The sequence below is a fragment of the Falco peregrinus genome, chromosome 11, assembly GCF_023634155.1.
Source record: "Falco peregrinus isolate bFalPer1 chromosome 11, bFalPer1.pri, whole genome shotgun sequence".
In the NCBI taxonomy this organism is placed as follows: domain Eukaryota; kingdom Metazoa; phylum Chordata; class Aves; order Falconiformes; family Falconidae; genus Falco; species Falco peregrinus.
The window spans coordinates 19,879,047-19,896,695 of record NC_073731.1 but is presented as its reverse complement, the minus strand read 5'-3'; the positions used below and the strand labels follow the sequence as shown (position 1 = coordinate 19,896,695).

At 39.7% G+C, this 17,649-nt stretch overlaps 1 protein-coding gene across 4 annotated transcripts in view; it reads left to right on the top strand.

Moving 5' to 3' along the window:
• The window catches only part of MTA3 (metastasis associated 1 family member 3), a 136,610-nt gene that overhangs the window by 80,178 nt on the left and 38,783 nt on the right, over positions 1 to 17,649 (top strand). For all 4 annotated transcript variants that reach the window (XM_055816412.1, XM_055816413.1, XM_055816410.1 and 1 more), the window contains exons 13-16: positions 979 to 1,130; positions 1,623 to 1,845; positions 10,264 to 10,350; positions 15,468 to 15,614. In XM_055816412.1, coding sequence (XP_055672387.1) covers positions 979 to 1,130; positions 1,623 to 1,845; positions 10,264 to 10,350; positions 15,468 to 15,614 — 609 coding nt within the window. The remainder of the gene's footprint in view (positions 1 to 978; positions 1,131 to 1,622; positions 1,846 to 10,263; positions 10,351 to 15,467; positions 15,615 to 17,649) is intronic.

Below are 17,649 nucleotides of genomic sequence, written 5' to 3'. Positions count from 1 at the left end.
ATTCAAATCCGCTTTATGATTTTTATTTTCAACAATTGAGAAAGTACAGCAAGATAAAATAGTATAATGTGATGACACTGATATGTTATTCCTTTACCTTCAGAGTACTAATTAAAATTTATTTTTGGTTCTTCTGTAGGGCTGCAGTGTTTTTGAAGTGGTTTGGTTGGGTTGTTTTTGTTTTTTTTTCCACGTACCTCTGTTGTTGTAGTAGGGTGGCAGGGGGAGAGTGTGTTATTTTTTTTTCTAGTATTTTTTGTTTCTTGTGGTCCTTGTTGGACCTGAGGTAGCAGCCTTCAACATAGGTGCTACGAGAGTAGATATCATAAAATTCAGAAATGGAAGTAATAGAAAAGACCTACCATATGAGAGTTCTTTACTTATTATTGCTATAGTTGCCTGTCTCTTAAACAGTAATTAAACTAAAACCATATTTTCTATGTAGAATGTTCCAGTTATATACTTTGTTGTTTTTCAAATCCCATTTTTTAAAGAATAGTTTTCTTGTGAAAGACTACAAAAAGAAAAGAAAAAGGTTAGTATTTTGTCTGAGTCTCCACACGCACAAGATAAAGGTACATACATATCGTCAAGGTCAATAGGAGATGTGCTTGTCCTTTTTTTAATATGAATCTTGATTTATAAGTACTGGCTTTGCATGACTTGAGCAAAAAAACCCAGATCTTAAATAGTTCTAATAGGTAACAGGCAACTTAATAAGCCTGTCTTCCAGGGTAAGATTAGAAATATTGGAGGATTTATAGGTGTTTCCTTTTGTTTTTGGTACTCCCCTGGAAGAACATATTTTCTAGGAAATACAAAATCTTTTGTTTGAAATTTAAATTGGGAAGCATTTTGGAAATTTCTATTTGGGATTGACATCTGGGGTGCTTTTGTAAAAAATAAATCAACTGAAAATTCAAATTTTTTTTCTCCGTCCATATAATGCTTTTACTTGTGCTGTTTTTTCCTCCTTAGCTTCACAGTCACACCAGTGGTATTCTTGGGGTCCTCCCAATATGCAATGTAGATTGTGTGCATCTTGCTGGATTTATTGGAAGAAATACGGTGGCCTGAAAATGCCCACACAGACAGATGAAGATAAACTGTCTTCCAGCCAACCTACAGAGGTAGGACTGCATAGATAAACTTCCCTAAAAGGAAAAGTGGTGCTTTCACAAGACTGCTGTGATTAGAACATGTAATAGAATGATCTTTTATTTATGTGTTCAGCTTTGGTATTACAAAACTCGATTTATTAATCCTTTTCCCGTCATAAGTAGAACTGAACAGTGGCAGGTGCTGCCATGTCTTTACTGGACTAATAAATAAACAAACATCCACTTCATGCATTGTTGGTGGACAAATGTCATGTCAGTCAAATGGTGTGTTATCAGCAAAATGTTAATATGACTGTATGATATCTCATCTTGAATGGCATTATACATCCACTCTCAATAGAGTGCTCTGCTCTGTTTTACAGCTTCATACACAAGCCCCAGTTTTTTGTATAGTGCTTGTACATATTATTTGATTAGCCTTGTGAATTTATCCAAACTGTGGATTTTTTTTAATGCTGTAATTCAGATGTATGTGTTATGATTTTTTGTTTGTTTTTGTAGGAATCTCATGTTAGAACTCACATGTCCCGGCAGGCCACACAGGGAACTCCAGTTCGTAACACTGGAAGTCCAAAGTCAGCAGTGAAAACACGTCAAGCTTTCTTTCTTCACACAACGTGTTGGACAAAACTGGCCCGCCAGGTCTGCAAAAATACTCTCCGGCTGCGGCAGGCAGCAAGACGTCCCTTTGTCCCTATTAACTGTGCTGCCATTAAGGCAGAATGTAAGATGTTTTTTTAATTCTTAGTTCTGTGTGCTGTGCTTCCACCCATTTTTGTCTTTTAATTTTATTTTCTTTTTCAATAAACATTTCTTGTCTATACACTTTTGATTTTCATTTTTTTCATTTGTCCAGCGTATCACCAACACATTGGATGAAGTCTGGCTGTCTTGAACAGATTTCAGGCTGGGGAAACATTTCAAATGATTTAAAAAGGGTATAACAATTATCTCATTCACCTACAGGAAAAAAAAGTCATAAAAAAACCCATGGGGAGCAGGGAGGGGAAATCAATGCTGTGACAAAAAACTTGCTTCTTACTAGGCAGCGTGAAATAAATTCACTTTTATATTATTTGTTTATTCTTTTGCTGAGCAGAAAGTATAGATCTGTACATGTTTTACTTTTTCTCAGTGGGGTTGGTCAAGGAATAAGGAGCTGGGGATGCATAAGAATTTAAATCCGGCCTAATAGCCATGTTTATTATTACATCATAGTTACCTCTTTGTTTGTTTGTTCCAGCTCTGAGTAAAAGTCTATATTATGCTTGGCGTTTTTATAGCCAAAATATAAAGGACTGATAAATTCACTAGTAGTATGACAGAAGGTTACGAGCTGTTGTAGATAGCGACAGTAAGTCTCTATCTGCATATGTGTGCAAGTTCTGGTGCAGAGTCACTGAATCTATCAGCAGGTTTTGTATCTGTACTGAGGGCCTTGGTTTACTGCTCACGCTGTTTGGTTATGTTTCCCAGTCTTCCACAGATGCAATTTTTGAAGCAGACACTTGGCATTCCAAGATGAGCCATGCTGTCTCATCGTACTGTCAATTGTATTAGAATTGAAGAGACTTTTGTAGAATGTTAGATGTTGGTTTCATAACCGTGTTTACTAGATTAATGCTAAATGTTTTCCCAGCATATTTAGCTGGGGTGCCAATGATGTCAGTGTTGGTTATGAGAAATCCACTCTGTGGAGGCTTAAAATCTGGTTTTGAGCAATTGTTTTCCCCTTAGGTACTTTAAGACCAGCCATTTTTCACATGAAAACTCTGCATCTGCTTCTGCAGTCATCCAGAACTTGGTCCATATTTCTGTTCGTTGTCCTTGTCTTATTGTCTTGTTCGCCTTTTTTTTTTTCTTCTTTCAAAGCTATGCAAGTTAGGAGCAGCTTTCAGATTTAGGGAAAACCGTATGTCAGCTGTGTGAATAAAATGGGTTGTACTTTATGGAAGAAGCGTATCTAAGGCTGGACTAGGATTATATTTTTACTCCTTAATACAAAATAAGAATTATTTTCTGAGAGAAAAGCATTGTACCTTTTAATTTCTGTAATTGGCACTGATTTCTGCTGAATCATGGAGGAAAATGAACTTTAGAAGTGCACTTGAACCTTGAATCTTTTTATCCGTATCCCTGTTTCTTCTTAGTCGCTGCAGTAACTCAATCTGAAAGAAGATGAAGCTTTTGTTTAAGAAAGAGAAAAAACAGAAGGAAAAAAAAAGCTTAATTCAAGTGTTAATCATCATACTAGAACAAGTGTTATATACACAGTTCAACTTTAAAACAAAGGAGTGACAAACAGCTTTTCAGCAGGAAACAGTCATTCTTGCATCAGACTGGCAGTGCTATGAGTGCTTCCTCATTGTTCCTTTGAATGAAAAAGTGACACATCAGATTAAGGTCAAGAGCAGAAAGGTATTTTTTTTCTGTAGTCTCTGACTTCCATTATTATTTTTGCTTAAAGCAAAATTTGGACCTTGTATTTTGTCTTTTTGAATACTGATGCTTCCTGATTAGACCATAGATTGAAAAACAAAGTCACAGTTCTCAGTGGTTTTTGAACGCAACGTTCAAATAGTTTTATAATAGCGGAAACCAGATTATACCTTATTTAATTAATTACACTTGTGTTTCTCTGTACACACACAAACACATATATACAGACATACACGCACATACTCTGTTTCTGGCAATGTCTCTCTCTGTGGATTCATACAATGCTCTTAGTGCATTGTCATTGTCATACTCTTGCTCTAGTAAAGCCTAGTAAGTAAGTAAATAAAATTTGTTCCTGTACTTCCGTCTGGTGACCTGTGTTCAGTGCACTCTGTAGATTTTAATAACTAAATAGGCTGTCCCTGAGAATGCCTTGAATACTCTCTTAAGGATAGCTTGAAGCAAGTAATTTTAATTTTTTTTTTTTTTTTTTTAGTTTTTAAATGAGATATTAATTAACAGCAATGTTTTCATGTGTTGAATACCACTGAGTAATGACAATATTAAAAGAATGTCTGTGCTGGTTTTACAAAAGTTACAGTTGTGCTTAGATAATAACCTGGCCAGAGTAGCAGGTTACCCATGATACGATATGGCGTGAGATGGTTAGGACCTCCGAGAACTGCTCTGGAATATATTTTTCATATTGGTGTGCTGAAACTTGAGTCTAATGATTGCTTAGATGATTTGTCACTTGACTCTGTGTGTGCCAAACCAGTGCTTGAAAACAACTGCATTTCACAACTGTGTTGCAGTAGGCACCAACACTGAGAAACCATGAAATCTAAGGACAGAAGGGTGGTAGGGCACTCTGCCCGAGCAGCCTATCGGGTTTTATGCCTTCTTAGTCTTACGCAATTTGTTGAAGTGCCAGGTTGTAAATGAAATTAATTCCCAGTTCTGAGAAAGTCTGAACAAGCCAGTCAGAGCTTGTCTGTAAAATAAATTGATTTTTGTATTCCACCTGAACTCATCTGCAGATACTTCTTTTGTTATGGAGGAGCATGGAAGCCTCTGAGAATGCTAACCCTCAGGCCCAACCATCTTTTAGGTGAAACTGGATTTCAGACAGCATTATCATTATTGTAATTCCACCCACATCATCTCCCTTGGCTCATTACATCCACTGGCAGAAAACAAGGTCCTATTCTATGTTCTTTATCCTTTCAGTTAGTGCAGAGAATTAGATTTTTCTCATTAGTGAACCATACAGCATGACCCCTGCTCAGCTGCCGGCAGGAGGTAGTGGAGACGATGCATTTACATCCCAGTTCAGTCTAGGGATGGTCACCAGGAGGTTGAGAAGGCATGGCATCTCCTGCTAGGAGCACAGCCCATCGTGGAAATCTCAAACTTTGTTCTGCCCGAAGATAATAGACGCACTGTAGTTGCTGACAATAAACTTTTCTGATGGCTTTTCAGGAATAATTAGAATTGGTGAACTGTTTCAGTGAGAGGAATTTCCCATGCTCGAAATCAGGCAAAATACCTTCTTTTTAGTTTTAATATATTGCATGTTTTTTAGAGAGTTAAGCAAAACTATCCTGTCTGTGGAAGGCCTCTTAATTAGAGGAGACCAAAGTGGGCATGCTTCTCCAGACGCTGGCCAGGTTGGATCTGTTTCCAGCTTACAAACATGTTGGTACATGCACAGCAGCGAGCCATGCATCTGTGTGCCTCATTACTTCAGCACAGGAAGATCTTAGAGGGATTTTATTTTTCCTGCTCAGATACATTTTTATCAATATAACTATATGTATTAATTACAGTAATTTAAATTTGGGTAATTACACTTGTCTATTTAGATATTATCAAAATGTTTTCTGTGGGTAGCAGTGTATTATCTGCATCATACATATATGTAGTTATCTGGAAATGGGTATACTGTTCATGATCAAACCTTTAACATACCTTTAAATTTGCAGATTAAATAACAAGTTTGGTACACAGTACTTGCCTGTGACAATCTGGTTTGATAAAGAGGATTGAAAATTAAGTAGAACACGTAAAATTTTGCTGATTTGTCTTTGTAAGCTTACAGCCTGTTTTACTGACATAAAACTACCCATTCATCTCAAGTGAGTAACATTTATTGGTTCATCAGTGTTTTACATCCTAGATTTTTGTAGCTGCAGAAGATATTTTGGTTGCTTCTAGCATGAAAATATTTTCTCTGCTGTTTCCTTTGAATACAATTTGTGCCAGATTTTAGTAGCCAGTAAAATAATTGAAAGGCACACAATTTCTTTCTCAAAGTTTCCAAGAATTACCACAATTTAAGGAATACATAGAGTACAGTACATTCGTTAGGTGATCTGATTTTAGTAAGAGATATGATGGAATGTCAAAAGACAAATAACTCGCCAATGAGAGTCTCTCTAAGCTATGAGAGACCTACAAATCAGTTTTTAAAAAAGGATATAATTTAAAAACTCATTCAAATCTAAAACTTTTTAAAAACTTTTTTCAATCGTTATTTGCTGTCATATTCTCCGTAGCATTCCTGATTTTGTTGGCCTCTCATCTCCAGAACAGTCGTCACTTTTCTAGGTTAAGAACTTCGTCTGTTTAAAACCTCCTGAAGAATCACACTCACACTGTGGTTTGTAATGTTGTTCCCTGGAGTTCTTCAAATTGTACTGTATCTTCTTTAGGGTTATGGTGCCCCAAATTACATGCGCTTCAAGATACAGGTTTCCCATTATTTTAGTCACGTTTTCTGTTTTCCTATCATAATTTCTAGTATTGTGATCTTAATTTGTTTTTAAGTGACCACTCTTTAGTATTGTCCAGATATTTTTAGAAAATTGTTGACACTGACTCCATGAATTCTTTCCTGTGTGATGATGTAGAAACCTATCGTTGTATCTGTATGTTACAGTCCCTTACAGTTACCTCTTAAGAATTTACATTTACTGCTTGATGCTACTGCTATCCTTTGCAAGCAGTTTTAGCTTTGATTATGATCAGTAATTTCTTACCAGGAAACTTCAACTCTAATCACCCCTTTTCCTGATCTTTTGTGTGTTGAATAGCACAGATCCTTTGGGAGTTACGTAGTCAGTTAATTTTAATCAGGTGCTAATCCCTGAAAATACTTCTCTTTTTACCATGTAACAGCTGGACAGCAACAGTCTTTGGTGACACGGGTGATGCGGCTTGTTAAAAGCCAGTTGAAATGCCACGTCAGGTGCCAGGTCAGCTGCATGTGTGCACATCGTGATTCCTTGTGCTTGACACACATGTGCACACGTGACATGTGCAGTCGCTGGTTTACAGGACATGCAGGTGAGAAGGGACCTCTGGAGGTCTGTAATTGCACCCCCTGCATAAAGTTCATGTGTGCATGGGCCTTTTGTCCAGGTGTGGTTTGTCTGTCTCCAGGGCTTCTCTGGGCACCTGTGCCAGTGTTTGGTCACCCTCACAGTAAATAACCTTTTCCTTACATCTGACAAGAATTTCCCATCCCCTAGCTCGTGTCCTTTGCCCCAGACAGCAATGGTATGTTGTCCTGTTCCTGTGTAGCCTCAAGAAGGGTCTGTCTTGGTCTTCTCTGTGCTCTGCTGCTAGGTGGTTACGGGTGGCAGTCAGGTCTTCTCATCTCAAGGCTGTCCAGACTCGGTCCCCTCAGGCTGTCTGTGTGTGGCCTGTGCTCCAGCCCCCGGCCAGCTTGATGACCCTCCGGTAGCTGCCCGTGCTTCGGAACGTCCGTGCCCTTGTAGAGGGGATCCCAGCACTCGTCACGGGGTCCGGTCAGGGTGTCGCAGGGCCCAGGGGGAAGGGTTGCCTCCCTCGCCCCGCTGCCTGTGCCTGTGGGGAGCAGCCTGCAGGCGTGCTGCTCGTGGCAAGGACACACCGCTGAATGATGTGAACGCGTTAAACGTGTTTTCCCTTGACGAGGTCTTGATGTTTCTGTATTTTTGGATCCTCTATTAATAGTTCAACCCCTTTGCCAGTCTGCAGACCTGCTTACTGAGGAATGTTACCATGTTTGCAGTGGGTTTGTTCTCTTGAGCCCAGACCCATTTAAGTATTAGTTAAACACCAGTAGTGTACGTGCTCGACAGTTCGTTTGGATGAATTCCACCTGGCCCTGGCAACTTGTTTTTATTCATTAGCCAGTTTGTTCTGGATTTTCCTGTGGATGCTTTGATGTGACACAATTGTCATACTTCCCTTGTAAAAGGATTTTTGGAAGTGAGCTTCTTTAAGTTCTTCCCTAGTGAACACTGATGCAAAGAATGCATTCAGCTTTTCTGCCATGCCTTTATTTTTTTTGTTTATTTTCCTCACACCTTGATCCTGTTGCTGCAGGCACTAGCACACTTTCTGCTTTTGATACATTAGAAAAAGTACACTACAAAACATAATAATTTTTCTTTTTTAAGATTATTTTTTTCTCATAGCTTCCACTATTTCAGTGATCTGCCTGACATTTTTGTTGTTCATGTGGAAGCCCGGATTTGATTTTAGGACTTGTTTTTAATTTTTGAGAATTTCTTTCCTAAATTCTATTCTACAGTTTTACACTGGAGAGTGATGCACAATAATTTCTGTGTTTTTCTGTATGTAGTGTGTAAAGATTATAAACTCTATTCTAAAGTTTTATGGGAGTACCATATTGTGATTTAAAGTTTGCTGCTGTTACATGTACCTAATTGTTATAATAAATAGGTGTGCTTTGGATTACCAACCCAGTACCTTTGGTGAACATGCTTTGCCTTAAGCATGGAAATTGTGCTCTCTTTGCACTCTGTATTCTCAGTCAGCATATGAATACCTCACCATGATTCAATGTAATTTATTTTTTTTACAGTGAAGACACGTAGATGGAAAATTTTCTTGCTAATTACTTTTTAGGCAATGCTTTGCTGTTCCCAAAGTAACTATAAAATACTTAATGTGGTCTGTGCTTATTTCGCTGAAGGAGATAGTGGAGGCACATCATTCTACTCTGTCACTTAAAATATTTCAGGTGTTGTGGAATATTAAAAATATTCCAGTCACCAGGTTCAGTGTGTTGTTGTTGGTTTTCTTTTTTCCACTGAGAACAGTGTATTTTGTTACTAAGATAAAATAGTAAAGCACTTTGTGTACTCAGCATTAGGGCCGTAACCTTTGGGCTGCCCGGATACCAGCTAGCATTTCCAGAATTTCAAGTAGATTCCTTAATATATTGAAATAAGTTGTGTGTTGTCTGCTGTGTTGAAAACATCTGTGAACATACTGAAATACTTACGTCAGTCATTTCCGTGATTGCATGACCTATATAGGTTTTGCACAGAGGTAGATAGAATATGATAGAATATATGAAGATACTGTAAATTATTCTTTGTAGTGTCTTACCGTCTTTGTGTGACTATGTACTCTACCTCGTGTTGGAATGAAGCAAACGGGAACATTCTGGTAAAACACAAGGTGTAGACAAAGCAGAGTTACAAGTATTATAAGCTATTTGTAGTATCTAGCTCCTGTGAAGCTTGTTAGAAAATGCAGATCTGTATGTGCATATGTGAAAACTATGTGAAGAAACGTGTACATGTAGGTATGTGTACGTGGGGAGTAATTCCATTTGAGAGAATTCTAGATCTATGCAATCAACGTGTGGATGCAGTTTTGTACAAAACGGAATACCTGTGTTCCAGGGATACTGAAAGCCCTATATGGGGATTACTGTGTGCTTGTAAAAGACAAATAACTTCATCATTCTGAGTAGTTAATAAAAAAAACCAAAACAAAAAAACAAAAAAAGGTAGTATAGTTCTAGTAGTCTTGAAATTATTTACTGAAACCTAGTGTCTTGGAAATTCCTGCCTTAGGTTGATTGACTCTATTGTCTGTGCGTGAAACTTTTCATAGTAACGCTTCTATGTTTGGGGCATTTAGACAGATTCTCTGCTTGTGTATTTTCAGTGCCTTTGAGTTCATAGTTGTAGCATGAAATTAAGGTAGTTACTGAATTACTTATTTTCCTTTACTCTGCAGGAAGTTATGCTCTTTGAGGCCTTTGAGCTCTGTCATACTTGGTTACAAATGACCACTTTGTTCAAAATTTTATAGTAAAAGGATTTCTTTGGTGGATGTGTTTTGTTTTGTTTTGTTTTTTAAGCTTCATCTTGCCATGATAGCCCCTGTGTTCTGTTTTGCTTATTAAGAGTTGTACGAATCACTGTACTATCAGAGGAAGACGTGACAGAAATCAGTAGTCCCAGCTTTAAATCCTTCTTACCTTTGTATTACCCCATTTAGAGCTAGACAAACTTGTAGAAAGTAATGAAGAATTCAGTGTAAATTATTTTTAATAGCCAGAACTGGTTTTATTTCAGTATTCATATTTTCATCTGTTTTATTTCCCTAGCTGACTGTCTCCAGAAAGGATTTGTTAGCAAAACATGTAATCAAATTTGTGTTAGAACTTACATGAACTTAAAAAAAATAATCATAACGTCACTTGCATGAATGAGAACATGGCCTGCCTTTAAGTATCCATTATTAGTAGTAATGATGACCAAAAGAAGAATATGTGCTAAAAAGAAAAAAGAAATTTCTGGTAAAAATGCAAGTCAGAAGCTGGTTGGTGTGTCCTAATTATATTTGTAATGGTAAAATATTTAAACTGAGTTTTATTCTTTAAAATTCTCAGATGCAGATCGACATTGTGAACTTGCTGGAAATCCTCTGAAGATAAAAAGCACCAGAAAACCACTGTCATGTATCATTGGGTATTTAGGTGCGTATCTGCCTCCAGAGAATAACAAACCAAATAAATGAATGTTCAGTGTGTACTGATACTTTAAAAACCTGTATGCATAGAGTAAGAGACTTACGCTTTTAGTAACAAGAAAATTGTAAAGTGAATAATGTAATTAGAATTCTGGTCCACTATCGGTTGCAAAACTGCATGATTGAGCTTACAGGATATAGGCAGAAAGCCTTCTGATGCTGGTTTAAAATGGCAGAGTGAAACCTGATGTAATTTAGAATGTGAAAAATAGTCTGACAGCCTAAATAAAAAAAATAAGCACTCAGAGAGGAGGTACTTGGTATGCTCAGTGCTGCTCTACTGTACCCCTTGAATCCACTTGTAATGTTCCTGTGTGCTTAAAAGGAGGAGACCTCAACCATATTGAGACACTGATCTTTTAGTTTAATGCCATAATTTTAAAAGATGTGATGAAATTTGTACTGAGATCATGGCCAGGAGGACAGTGAACTCACATAAAATAATGGGGAAAGGATAAATCCTAGTAATTGTGATTCCATATTAGAAAAAATGAAAATTGTCCTCTTTGCAAGGAACCACCACTGTTGAATATTTACGCAGTCATATATGAGTTGAGATACCCCAGAGGCTTTCTATTAATCCTCAGGTGAATATAGAAATCAATTCATTGATGAGAGCATCAGTCAATAATTCTGCAGTGTATTAATCCCAGTCTACAGAAGGGAAGCTGAGGGTGAAGCCCAGTCTAGATGTTTTGCTCAGAATTTCAATCAGTAGGAGGTTTTTTTGTGCTGGAGCAAAGTAAACAGTAACAGTCTGACTTAGTGAAACAGAAATCAGCTATTAATGTAGTTATAACTGTTCTTCCAGAACATCAGTTTTAACAAAATCCAAACTTCCGGAAGCACGCTAATAAATAATTAATGCCCACTCTCACTGAATGTTGATCCTTCCTGCCCTGGAGTTTAGGAAAAGAGCTGGTGATAACTTCCTACAGGCATCCCAGCTGTGTGTATGACATATGTTGTCATTAGAGTGAATGAGGAAAACACTGCTTTGATGAACTTGGTGGAGCTGTGCTTGTAGGAGGGGGGGGCAAGTCGGGCAGGAGGTGGTTTGTCTGCCTGAGCTGTCTGTGCAGTCAAAAGAAGAAATGGCAGTGTCTGTAATCGTAGAAGATATTGCATGTGTTTAGTGCCATGTTAGTTAGTTAGCGAGGGGCTGTTTTGGTACCTCTGAGAGCGTTACATCTGTAGGTTTAATGGCAGTAAAGGGCTGAACAGTGTCAGCGTGATGTGTAGGTAGGTGAAGGCTTTGTAGAAGATTAACTGCACTAAAATACAGGTCTCTGTAGAGTCTGCTTAGCGTTTGATTGCATGGAAAGTGAAGGTATCACAGCTGAAGGCATCTTGCTACAATTGAAAGCAAATATATGTTACAGAGATATGAAGTGTAACCGGTATAGTTAAATATATGCATCTGAATTAGCTGTATAAGGATGGCTAGAAACTGGCTTTTTGCTTGCCATTTGCCTTGGTGTTTGTTTTTTTGTTTTTTTTTTCCGTTCAGTTTGGTTGTGATTTTTTTTCTTTGTTTATTTGGGATTTTTGCATGTTCCAGTGAGTAAGTAACGCCTGCATTATTTTCCCCATAAAATTTAGTATTAAATATTTTGTGATACCTTATACAGGAGTCAGTCATGCCATTCCCACAGACATTTATTGGCATGCAGTTCACTGTGTGTCTCAGGGCACTACTGTTTTCAGCCCTGCTGGTGAGGCAGAGAGGATTTCAGTGCCCTGCACGTGCTGGGTCATTGCTCCCCTTTATCCCAGCTCTGTTTCTTGGCTGCCAGTTCCACAGGTGAGGCAGGTTAAGTATTAAAGTAGGTCCTGTCCTCCAGGGAGCTGGGGCTAATCCCCTGCAATCCCTTCAGTCATCACTGTGCTTACTAAACAAACCCCCTAAGGTGAGCCCCTGGCTAATTAAATGTCCTATATTACCTCCTAATTATGAGGAAACCAGGCTAATGTTTCCAGCTGGGATGCATGTTGAGGGGATGAGATGAGAGAGGTGCAGCTGCTTAAGCACCCCTGGAATCCAGGATGCTTACTTAAGTGACTCAGTAGGAAACTTCAACTTTTCTTTGTTTACCCTAGTGACGTTAGTGGAAACAGGAAAAGTTTTTAGAAAAGGATTCCTAAATACATCATTCAATTATTGTTTCTTACTCCTGTTTTATTTCAGAAATGATCATATAGTCTGATTCTGGCCAACTGGTTACTTGTTGTGTGGGTGAAGGGAGAATTTGGGTTGTTTGGATGTTATAATTCTCTGAGTTAGCAGAAGGTGCAGGTGATAGGAGATTTTCAGTGAAGTAGTAGGCAATAGAACAAGGATGAGAGCAGCAGGTATTAAAATACCCCTAATTACTATTATTCCAGAACACAATAATACAATGGGATAATGTAATTCAGGCAGAAACCCTGCAATGCCTCATTACCCCTCTCAGGTGTGATGAAGCAGCTAGTTAGAAAGTGCTGATCTAAATCACGCAAATATTTGAAGCAAGTCTAAACACAGAGGATGGGTGAATGTAAGGTGTTAAGACCTCACAGGAAGGACACAGTCCATTGCAAAGTGGTCCTGGCTAATAAGATTGTTTCTACAACTTAAAGGAAGAGCTTGGTCTTGCTGCCTTCCTCCCTCTACTGCAGGAAGGACAGCCTTTGTGGTAGACTAATGGAACATTAGTGACTTCCAAATGGAATAAAAGTCAAAGGAAGCAAATGCTTCCTTCTTCAGCTTGCTTACCCTGAAAATACAAAATTATATCTCCTATACACTGTAGACAGAAGGAATTTATGAGTTCTCATATGTTGAATGCAGCTGCTGGAGCTCTATGGGAAATAATCTTTTAGTGGTGTTCGCCCTAAAATTTAAGCATTTCCTTCAGAGAATTGGAAAAGATTGCCAAATGAGCATTTTTAGAATCCAAATTCCAGTTGTCTTCAGCAGACAGCACAAACCTTCCTGTTTCGGTTAAAAGTTTTGCTTTAGCAGTCAGTAAAGTTCATAACATTAAGCGTGCCTCTGTTCCCATTTTAGTTAAAAAGCAAAATAGATGCTTGTTCTCTACAGCATGACAAATGGGACATGCCCTGAAATGTGCTGGATACTTGGTGTTCCTAAACTCTTTTATATGAAAAATGGGTGAGTACTGCAGTGAATGGCAGTAGAAAGCTCTTGTCTAAGTAAATTCTGCAAAGATTGGTGACATCAAGCTAGCCTTTACACCCCACCCCCCCAAATCTACAGGAGTGCCCTGAAGCAATTCCCTGTACCCTGGCTCTGTGCTATCCTAACACCTGCCTGTGCATTACCCTGCTTTACTCTTTCTTATCTGACCCTCTTGAAGTGTCTTGGAAGAGGGTGTTCATGCTTTAAGAGTGTGATTGGAAGCTCTGACTAAACCAGTAGTTAACAAAGTGAAGTCTTTTGAAATGTGAAGGTTGTTGGCGGTGTCTCCTCCTGGCATGCTGTTCCCGGTACAGCGTGGCCAAGTCATTGTGGTCATCGTGCTCTTTTCTACCTGGTAGGGTACTGATGAAACTGTTTGGCTGTCCCAACTTTATGGGTCTGCCTTTGAGAGGTTATCGTGGCAAGCACACCGTGATCTCGCGGCACAGGGCCAGCTGCCTGCAGCCACCGCCGGTCGCTGGCCGGGGCGGGTGGGCTGGGTGCCTGCCGGCTGCAAGGGGGGCTTTCCATGGGAGCCAGGGCATGGAGCTGGGCGGGTGGGCGCGTGGCATCGTGCTTCCTTGGCATTTCTGAAGGCGGAAGAATCTGCTGTTGCAGTGGGCTTTGACTTGGTGCAATGGTTTCTGTTTCTCCTGCATGATAGCTGAGAGCGGCAGAGGCTGGAGGGCCTCACCCGTGGATACCTGGCCTTACTTCAGATACTGCACGTTCCCAGCTTCTATGCTTTATAAACAGAAGAGCAGAAAGAAGCGCGCTTCAGGCGGTGCAAACCTGGGCTACAGATGGGGAAGTACTTAATTTTTGCCTTCCGATCTCGCTCCCGGGGGGCAGCTGACTCTCCTGATGCCACCTGCCAGCCCGTCCACCCCCAGGCCCCTCCGCTGGGTGGGCAAGCCAGGTGGCTGGTGGTGCCGGCAGCTGGTACTCGGTGCCGGCGTCAGCAGGACGGGGACCTGCCCCCGGGCACGCTGGTGTCCCTCGCACATCTGGGGCTGTCTGAGGATGTACGCAGCGGTGGCATTTTGAACCCAAGTGTGTGGTGGGAATAGGTTAATTGGTTCAGCAAACTCCTGATGAAGGACAAGCGGACTCTGCTGGGGCTTCCTTCTGCCGCTGTTATCTGGCGGGTGACTGCGAAATTTCCATACGGCTGTGTCAGCTTTTGGCAAACACAGCCGCTGCCACCCTGAAGTGTGCTGGCCAGATGCATCTCCCTGCCTCTTACCCGACCTGCTTCCTCCTTATCCAAAATAATCATGCTCCGAGAACCGCATTGGGAGCTCCAGGATGGCTGAAGCTCCCCAGCAGTGTCTGTGGGGCTCTGGCGGTACCTGGGGGACCCGGTACGGTCAATAGCTTCAGAGCCCTGCTGTGGCTGGGCTGCACCTGCTGTCTCGTGTTTGGGAAGATCCTCTAAAGCTGCTTGTTGTGACAGAAAATAATGAGTAGCTTGAGGTACTGAGGTGATTTCACTGTAGTAAAATGCTTTTATTTGCTTGCAAAAAAATCTGTAGGTGTATCGCTCCAATACAGGCCTCAGAAGGGCAGGAAAATGTAAATGCAGAACTGTTTCAGGTTGATTTGTATTACCCTTCAACCTCTGAAATCCTTACACACCTACACCATAGTATTGAACTTGGGCAATCTAAAGTGAAATAAATTTTTCCTGCTTGGAGGAACTGTAGGTAATAAGACTTGCGTTTGAATTGTTATTCAAGGTCCTGTAAAGATACTCATGCAGAATAAACTTTCTTTTCTTCCACTTGAAATGTAAATGTAAATTAAATATGTTGAATAGACTATTTTTTAGATCAAGTATGTATAATTTCTGTCTCTCTTTCTCTTTCTCTCATCTCAAACAGAGATTCACCCTGCAGTGAAACCCAATGTAATCAGGTCAACACCAAGCCTGCAAAGTCCAAGTGCAAAACGACTGCTTGCACCCTCCAATCACTCTTCATTAAGTATTTTGGGGAAAAGAAACTACAGCCATCATAACGGTCTTGATGGTATGTGAAGGAATATAAAGAAATATTTTTTAAGTCTCTGAATTACAAAACTTTCTGTGGACCTGAGATGATGTTAAATAAGGGGGTGCAGACCAGCAGGTGTGTAAGGTGTGGGTAGCATGTTTATAGCATTGATTCTTAATGCGGTGAACGGTGGTGCTTATTCACTGAACTTGGATATATTAATGCCGTTTCTTACAAAACCCCTTTTACCATTTTTCTTACGAATCTTGATATAAAAGGACAAGAAGAGAATAAAACAAATTTGATGAAGGTAGAGATGCAGCCTCTGGGGTTTTTTTTGCTTATTGCATTGCATTTTTATTTGAAGAAATACTTTGTGGAGATATACAAGACCTTTTGAATTATTCTGGACGAAATTACTTGATACATACTGGACCTGTTTACAGCCAATCTCTTTGCTAATATGTGAATTCTAAACATGGCTTAGTCTGGATTCTGAACAGTGAGATTGATAGTAGAGGGAAAATAGCTTCTGTCATCTTGCCTTCCAAGACCAATGTCACAGAGTCAGTTAAAACAAGAGGTAGCCCTGGCAACAAGGGCTGGTGGAAGGTAGGAGCTCCTTAGAAAGCGACTATCACTTGCAGAGGAGGAGGCAGAAGGGGTGTCACAGAGGTGCAGGAGAGGCTTTTTGTGTACACTGAGCAGCACCAGAGGTGATGTCCACTTCATTTCAGTATGGTGCAAATGGAGAGCAGCTATGAAGCTGTGCAAAAAAAAAAAAAAAAGATAGAAATCTGTGGGTAAGACTAACTTTTCTCAAATATTCTTTATTTTTTATTCGGGAAAGTGAATGTATGTTACTGATTTTATTTTTTTTTAATCACCTGGAACTGTGAACAGTTTAATCTCTTGTCCAAATAAGAGAAGAATCCAGCAGGATAGAATTTGTTTGCACTGAAAACAAATGTATCCATTCCTGAGCTCTCTTTCTGTGAGATGTAACTTGTGTAAGCCATTGGCTTATTTGTTCTGTAATTGAATAAGGTTGTTGAGATTAGAAAGCTGAAAGAAGTTAGGCTCCGAAACAAGACTGTTCAGAACATGATCTGCACAAGAGGTGACTCTTCATGCTTCACAGAATAGGTCAAGGTAGAAATGAGAGGGACTTTCCTTTTAGATGAGCTACTAGAAATAGTATTCCAAATACAGGAAGAAAAACTTGATCCGTTTTCCATCATCTTCCCATAATGATCGTGTTTTTCTGTCATCGCCAATGCTATTTGTATCTTCCAGTGAAAATGCCTACAGTACTTTTTATAATACCTAGATAGAAATCACTACATATTTCGACAAAAGTGGTTATTTAGTATACACAGAAGAGGCTTGCTTGGGCCTCTGTGTAGTGTGCAGCCCGCCGTTACACAATAGGCAAGTAACATGCGTGGCAACACAAGCTATCGGTGGACCAAGATGACAACCGCGTGACTTGGACTTGGAAGAAAAGATGATGACATTAGTAGGTGTAGCTTTAAATGCTGAATTTCCACTGTGATCCTTGAGTGTGAAATTCTGCAGGGATGGTCTGGTAGTTGCTGCATGGGAATGTGAACGAAGGCTGCTTCCCCCTGCCGCCAGTGCTGGCCGTTAGACTGGACTGTCTATATGAGCTTTGAGTGATGAATGACTCTCACCTGGAAATAAAGATGATGTTACGTTTCTGCTGTAGAGAAGGCTGTAGCAATAAGTTCAAGATAAACTTTGTCCCTCGTTGTGTCCCTATAAGGAGGCATGCTTGGAAGTCTTTAAAATTTTTCTTCTACTTAGTACAGATGTTCTCTTCAAAGTAAAACTTGTGTAAAACCAGTCATTGGCCACAGAGATTTGTTCTTACCAGTCAGTCAGTTGTGTTGAGCCAGTTTGCACAGAATAACATCTAACTGGAAAAATTAGTATTGAGAACTGTAAGTCATTGCTTTAGGAGGTTACTACTTCTGCTTACTTGTTTTCTGTGAAAAAGTAACTTACTGGAAGGCTATATCCTAAATAACTGAAATCTGTATTTTGTTTG